Here is a 7,488-nt window from a genome sequence, read left to right on the forward strand (position 1 = left end):
TTGGTATATTGCATAAAGTGGCCTAAAACCATACTCACTCACTCACTATGATTGGGACATTTTGACATTTGTCAACAATGTCAGCAAGCCTGACTGTCCGGTCCTGTTTGTCAAACACCCCTGATGTTCACGGGCCACATCCTGAATGTGGCGATTAGGGTTAAAACGGGACGGGAACACGAAGGTACACGAAGGTCAATTGTTATGAGTGCTCGAGTGCTCATATTGAACGCCCGGAGGCGATAGATCTGAGGTCGGACAGCGATTGAGACATCTCGTCGGGTCGGGTGAATGCTCGCCAAGAAAAGGTTTAGAAATGAATTTTAAAACGCAATTTTTCCGCACTCTGAGACAAAATCCTGGGACGAGGTTGCTCATGTCACAATGACATATTCATGTGAAGTTCAAGTTCTAGTGTCAGATGTTGAACCTACTGGTGTGAGTAAATACAAGCATTTGTCCTGTTCCACCAACAAGACCGCTGTTTTAGTTTACATCTCGTCTTACTTACATCTTGATAAACTGACGTAGACAGTGTCTTACTTACATCTTCATAAACTGACGTGGACAGTGTCTTACTTACATCTTCATAAACTGACGTGGACAGTGTCTTACTTACATCTTCATAAACTGACGTGGACAGTGTCTTACTTACATCTTCATAAACTGACGCGGACAATGCCTTACTTACATCTTGATAAACTGACGTGGACAGTGTCTTACTTACATCTTCATAAACTGACGTAGACAGTGTCTTACTTACATCTTCATAAACTGACGTGGACAGTGTCTTACTTACATCTTCATAAACTGACGCGGACAATGCCTTACTTACATCTTCATAAACTGACACGTACAGTTTCTTAGATACACCTTCATAAACTGACGTAGACAGTGTCTTACTTATATCTTGATAAACTGACATGGACAGTGTCTTACTTACATCTTGATAAACTGACTTGGACAGTGTCTTACTTACATCTTCATAAACTGACGTGGACAGTGTCTACTTACATCTTCATAAACTGACGTAGACAGTGTCTTACTTACATCTTCATAAACTGACGTAGACAGTGTCTTACTTACATCTTGATAAACTGACCTGGACAGTGTCTTACTTACATCTTCATAAACTGACGTGGACAGTGTCTTACTTACATCTTCATAAACTGACGTGGACAGTGTCTTACTTACATCTTCATAAACTGACGTAGACAGTGTCTTACTTACATCTTCATAAACTGACGTGGACAGTGTCTTACTTACATCTTCATAAACTGACGTGGACAATGCCTTACTTACATCTTCATAAACTGACGTAGACAGTGTCTTACTTACATCTTCATAAACTGACGCGGACAATGCCTTACTTACATCTTCATAAACTGACACGTACAGTTTCTTAGATACACCTTCATAAACTGACGTAGACAGTGTCTTACTTATATCTTGATAAACTGACATGGACAGTGTCTTACTTACATCTTCATAAACTGACACGTACAGTTTCTTAGATACATCTTCATAAACTGACGTGGACAGTGTCTTACTTACATCTTCATAAACTGCGTCACGTCGAGGACCCGGGTTCGAATCCCCACATGGGTACAATGTGTGAAGCCCACTTCTGGTGTCCCCCGCCGTGATGTTGCTGGAATATTGCTAAAAGCGGCGTAAAACCAAAACACAGTTAGTCAGTCATAAACTGACGCGGACAGTTTCTTAGATACATCTTGATAAACTTACTTGGACAGAGGTAAGTCTGAATAAAAGCAGAAAAGGCATATTAAATAACAGATAAACTGATTCTGCCATACCAGAATGTGAGTTAATGGGTTAATTTACATAGCCAGGCTTATTCATGACTACACGCCACCAGAGTCAAGCACCTAATCGCCAGCACACAAAGGCAGCCGCCTAACCAATTACAAAGGCATTAACCAATTACTAGCATTACCCTTTCTGAAGCACACATTCTAGTAGTTTTGAGGGGTTGAGTCTCATTCGTGCTTTGATCCCCATACTCTCGGATCATGATATAAGATTTAAGTCCCGTTGTGTGATGTTGCCGGAACATTATCAAATGCGGCGTAAAAAAATACTGAACTCACTTAACACACGCACACTAAAGATGCTGTTGAAGACTCAAAAACAGAAAAGAAACATCCACTTGACAGCACTTAAACCTTACTAATTGGTACTTATCGCATATAGCGTCAGAAAAAACGCCACGGTCGTAGAGCTACCCAGCTAACAATTTCACAGTGTTACAGCGTTATTCTGTGGACTCCCATTTACCTTATCACAACGTTGTGACGTGACGTTGAGATGTGTCATTTTCACGTCGTCACATTGTTAAAGTTATTTGATGCTAACGTGTTTTACGTTGTCTTAAAGTTCTATTTACCTAATATATTCAGTAACACATCTTTTACTTGTAATACTTTAGATTTTAAATTTAATTTTTTGTTATCTTCTACTGCTTTCTTATCTAACTTAGGTTTAATGTGTTTTAAGATGTTTTATCGTCGTAAATGTTTTAAGAATATTTCAACTAATTCTATCTAGTCATTATTTTATTAAATATTTTTACAATTTTATGTACCTTATATATACATTGTACTGTACGGTTATTTTATCTTATTGAAATAAGTTATATTTTACAGTTTTATACCGTGTCTCTTCGGCCTATTGAGGCCCTTCATAATCTATTTTATCTTTGTATATTTATTGTGTGTATACCTTGTAATTTTATGCGTGACACGTTAATAAACAATTCATTCATTCATTCATTTAAAGTTAATAGTTGAATAGTTTTCCCAGTAGTGAACAGCACATAAGAAACAAAGCAGAAATTCACTTCAATGTTTATTCGTCAATTTGCATGTTGTTTTGGTCGTGTTTTCTGAAGCTGTAGCTGAATAGTGAAGAAAGAATCTCAAAGTGAATTTTTTTACAGAAAACTCTATTGTGACACCAAGTTACTGTGTAATAATCGATACACAACGTATATATGTACCGTTGCTGTAACGTTGTGAAATGCCGTTATAAAATGACGTAATACTAACATTGTGACCACGTTGTGTCATGACGTTACCAATCTACAACCTTCCCACATCGTTGCGGAAATGTTGTGTGTGGACTATAGCTGGGTATACCGTTTGATCTAATTGGGTTAATCCCGCTGCTCGTCTCGTCCGTTCACTCATCTATCGGCACAGGTGACGACTCTACAACAGCGCATCTTTCACCTCGGTAGTTTCTCGGTGAGGAGCCGCATGCTTGTCCGGCGCGTGACGGTCAAAGGTCAGACGACGACGTCACGGTCGTTAACCGCGATCACAGATCGGAAGCAGACGGGACAACTGACAGAATACACGTTCACCCATGACGCGATACACGTCTGGAGAATATTTATTTGTTGTGACATGAATGTATAATGATGTGATGACGGTAGTGTTAATATTTGTTCTCTTCAACATCGTCATCCGTCATTCACGGAAAGAGGCGAGTAGTTACGAATGCGTCATTGTATGGCATTGCACGAAATTCGCATAATGACGGAAAGCGCAGGTAAAATATCCAAATCATCATCATCATCATCATCATCATCATCATCATCTTCACCTTCATTCGAGAGAAACATCAAGAAGAAGAAGCTGTCAGAATAATTTAGTATCTGGATATACAGACTTGTATTCCCTATCTCGATTATTGACAGACCGCCGCGACATAGCTGGAATATTGCTGAGTGCGGCGTAAACAACAACCATTAGGTATTTCCCAATGACGTCATTGAATGTCCCATCCGCTGATTATATGTGGAGAACTTACACTTAATTCATTGTCACATTGTGAGGACATATTGTTTTACAAGCATATCTGTGTGACATTCCGCAAAATTCCAACACGTAAACGTTTTCTTCTGATGATAAAATACTGCAAGACTACCCGACAACAATGCACGTTCCAATGCAAAGACGATTTTCAAACGAAAATACACTGAAAGAAAAAAGAAACTTTACACTTGGAGAAATGAATTCCATTGAAAATGGGTAGTACAAGGTAGTTAATATGGGCGAATACCAGGTCAAACCTGACGCACATACCCATTTCAACTGTTGCGGGGGTGATTGCAGCACGCTCTTTCGTGAAAACGCGACCATGTACGTGTCCAAGATCACGTGACCACAATTTCATGTGCTGAACTTGCTGGTGATTAGAAAAACACGCTAACAACCCTTGAGATATAAACAATTCTCTTGCACCACGCCTTACAAGTGTTGAACGTGAACGTGCAAATGGCATGTTCCAGGCTGGCCAGTCTACTGTATTTCGCGGACCATAAGATGCAGTAGACGGACAATTCACAACCTGAGGACACGTGTGACAGTGGGAACCAAGATTTACCGCCCCTGGTTTATACAAACGGTCAAGGTCATCACTGTTACCTGCTGAGACTATCTGCTCATATCCTTCCCAAATTATCGAAAACATCTTATGTTTCTCATTGATTTCGGATTAGACTTGGAAAGTAAATATAATTTTGGCTATCGGCTCAGTTTTGGGGGTCGCCATCGCAATGCATCCCTTGTGCCTTCTCCGTATGCTTGAGGGGCGGTGAGGTTGCCTAGTGGTTAAAGCGTTCGCTCGTCACGACAAAGACCCGGGTTCGATTCCCCACATGGGCAAAATGAGTGAAGCCCATTTCTGTTGCCCCCCGCCGTGATATTGCTGGAATATTGCTAAAAGCGGGGTAAAACCCAACTCACTCACCGACTCATTCGTATGCTTGAAGGGACAATTTGAATCAAGAAGTTCAAACAGAAAAGACCGCCTCCGTGGTGTAATGGTTAGAGCGTCCGCCCAGAGAGCGGAAGGTCGCGGGTTCGATCCCCGACCGCGTCATACAAAAGACGTTAAAATATGGTACTTGTTGGTCCCTGCCTGGCGCTTGGCATTAATGGGTACAACAAGGACTGGTTCGGCTCGGAGTCAGTATAATGTGTCTGAGTGGGGTATTCATGCTTCACTGCGGCATGGTATCTCAGTGGGCTAGCACTATAAAACCAGCTTAAGTCTGGGCTAGTACAAGCAGCCCCACATACACATACACACGCATGCACGTCGTCATATGAGCGAAATATTCTCAAGCACGACGTTAAACCCAATTTCACCTCACCTCAAACAGAAAATGTTCCATTTTCAATGTAAAGCAGAGTATGCCGTCATCTTGGAATAAAGATAAAGTACATTTACGAAAGGTTGGAGCAGTCTTAGACTTGCGACAATCTTACGAAATCTGAGGGCTACGATAGTTTTCATAAATATGCTACCACAGTCTATTTCATTACCAATAGGCTAAATAGATTTACAATATTCTCGTAATGGTTTATTGCACATTTTTTACTCTGACTTACCACACTTGATCGCCATGGCCCCGACATGATTCAAATGGATATAGTTACCATTATTCAAGTTGATTTCTGTACATCCACGTAGATTTGTATTGGGGGTCTGTGGTGAGAAGATATTTCCGAAATATACACGTAATATATTATATCATTCGACTGTTATTGATTTAAAACGTCATTTTGCATGCACCCACTCAGTGACTAAAAGTCAGAGTTTTCTCGAGGCATACAGCCCACAAGAAAAGAAACGCCGAAGACAAAGGACGCATCCCACCAAATGCATTGCGACCCACGGCGAAAACGTGGATGACTGATTGACCATTGTTGACGACAGTCACCGCGTGCATGACAACGAGAAACACGGACTGTATACTGACCAGCGCGTCTCAGAGATGAATTTCCTACACTGACATTTGGGCTTATCCCATTCAGCAAAATCGTGACTGGGAGTTACAAGCAAGGTCATGCTACGAACTCCACACTTTGTTTATATCAATATATAAGTCAGCAAGTATTACCTCTGTCAGAGCATGGAGCCATTGATTGCTGCAAGACGATTGGTCGTGACGATGTGACGTAGTCGTATGACGCAGAGCACTATTACATAAACTCGGTCTGGACGTTGCAAATTAAGAACTGGGGACGTCGTGAGCAAGCCAGTGGTCTCAAGTATATCTGACCAGAGTGATCGTCGACATAGGTATTTGTCGCTAACTTAAAAGGCCGAGGAAATAAATATCAAGGCACTTCAGACCCAACTGACTGAAGGTGAGCATGGTTACAATGTGTGAAACCCAATTCTGGTGTCCCCCGTAGTGATATTGCTGGAATATTTCTGAAAGCGGCGTAAACGTAAACTCACTCACTCATTTCACTGAATCTGAGGGAATTAAGCTTTTCAACCAGTGGACGTATCTGTTTCCACAATCCGTTTCCCCACCCTTACCATCAGCCTTCTCTAGTAAACATTTCACTAGGGACACAGTTGGTCCACTCGTAATGTCAAAATGTTTCACATGTTGACCACTTTGCTTGGAGTTTCGTCACTTAGTCATGTCGTGGGTTCGACTCCCGTGATTTAACACCAAATGTGAAACTTTACCATTAAATGCGATAAACCTTAACTGTTTTTTATCATACAAATGAATATTGTTGAAAGCGGCGCCTTATATTGTCTCACATTGTTTCCAGAACGAGTTGTCAACACACGTGGCTTTCGTTCCCTCCCCTAACATCCGGGTGCCATCGACGATCACATACTACCATCTTGACATTTCTCAGAACCCTGATATTATCCACCAGATTCTGTAGAAGTAATCAAGAAACATCTTATCTGCAATGCTCAACGATGACGCTTCAAGAATCGTGACTGAAAATCTGGCCTCATCTGAAGACTTCTTGCCAGGACGCCAACCGGAAGTCCAGCCAGAGAGTCCCGTGACCCTGCGTGAGTCGGATGCTGACGATCTGTTCGACTCCCAGTACGTCCTCCCCTCCGACTGCAAATGGTGGCAATACTTGCCAGATCTCCCACATTATGAAACTGACGGCGACTTTAGCGTGATGGACCTCTACGCTGAAGACTACTTGAACTGTTCCAGTCTCCGGGAAGATGTGGACAGTGCAGATGATGACAACGAAGGGGTTGCTGTTCACGAGCGTGTATACCATTTGGACACTAGGTGGACAACAATATGGGGACTGGACATCATCTGGGAGGAATGAAGATGAATAGTGCATATACATGTAGTCGTAAGGGGAATGTTACAGTGAGGTACATATGCCCTGTACGTATCATTGTAATAAAGGGTCGTTATCGTCTGTCACTTTGTTTTTACTGTTTGTTTGTTGTTTACCGCCGCACTCAGCAATATTCCAGCTATATGGCGGCGGTCTGTAAATAATCGAGTCTGGACCAGACAATCCAGTGATCAACAGCATGAGCATCAATCTACGCAATTGGGACACGATGACATACATCAACCACCGGGAGAATGAACACCCGGTATTCTTCTGGCGAAAACACACATCTCAGTTTTCAACATCCTTTGTGGATTTCGTGAGCACGAAGACA

At 41.7% G+C, this 7,488-nt stretch overlaps 1 protein-coding gene across 1 annotated transcript; it reads left to right on the top strand.

Annotated features, from left to right (window-relative positions):
* The first annotated feature begins 6,001 nt into the window (after positions 1-6,001).
* Positions 6,002-7,235, top strand: LOC124254545. The gene is made up of 2 exons (XM_046688359.1): positions 6,002-6,182; positions 6,606-7,235. Exon 2 carries the CDS (start codon positions 6,753-6,755, stop codon positions 7,137-7,139), a length of 387 nt encoding a protein of 128 aa, XP_046544315.1. The 5' UTR covers positions 6,002-6,182; positions 6,606-6,752; the 3' UTR covers positions 7,140-7,235.
* The last annotated feature ends 253 nt before the right edge of the window (positions 7,236-7,488 follow it).

The sequence above is a fragment of the Haliotis rubra genome, unplaced genomic scaffold, assembly GCF_003918875.1.
Source record: "Haliotis rubra isolate DU_JTF1 unplaced genomic scaffold, ASM391887v1 Scf574, whole genome shotgun sequence".
In the NCBI taxonomy this organism is placed as follows: Eukaryota; Metazoa; Mollusca; class Gastropoda; order Lepetellida; family Haliotidae; genus Haliotis; species Haliotis rubra.

Excerpts from the sequence above, each read along its gene's own strand:
- LOC124254545 (XM_046688359.1), top strand. The coding sequence starts at position 6,753 with ATGCTCAACGATGACGCTTCAAGAATCGTGACTGAAAATCTGGCCTCA.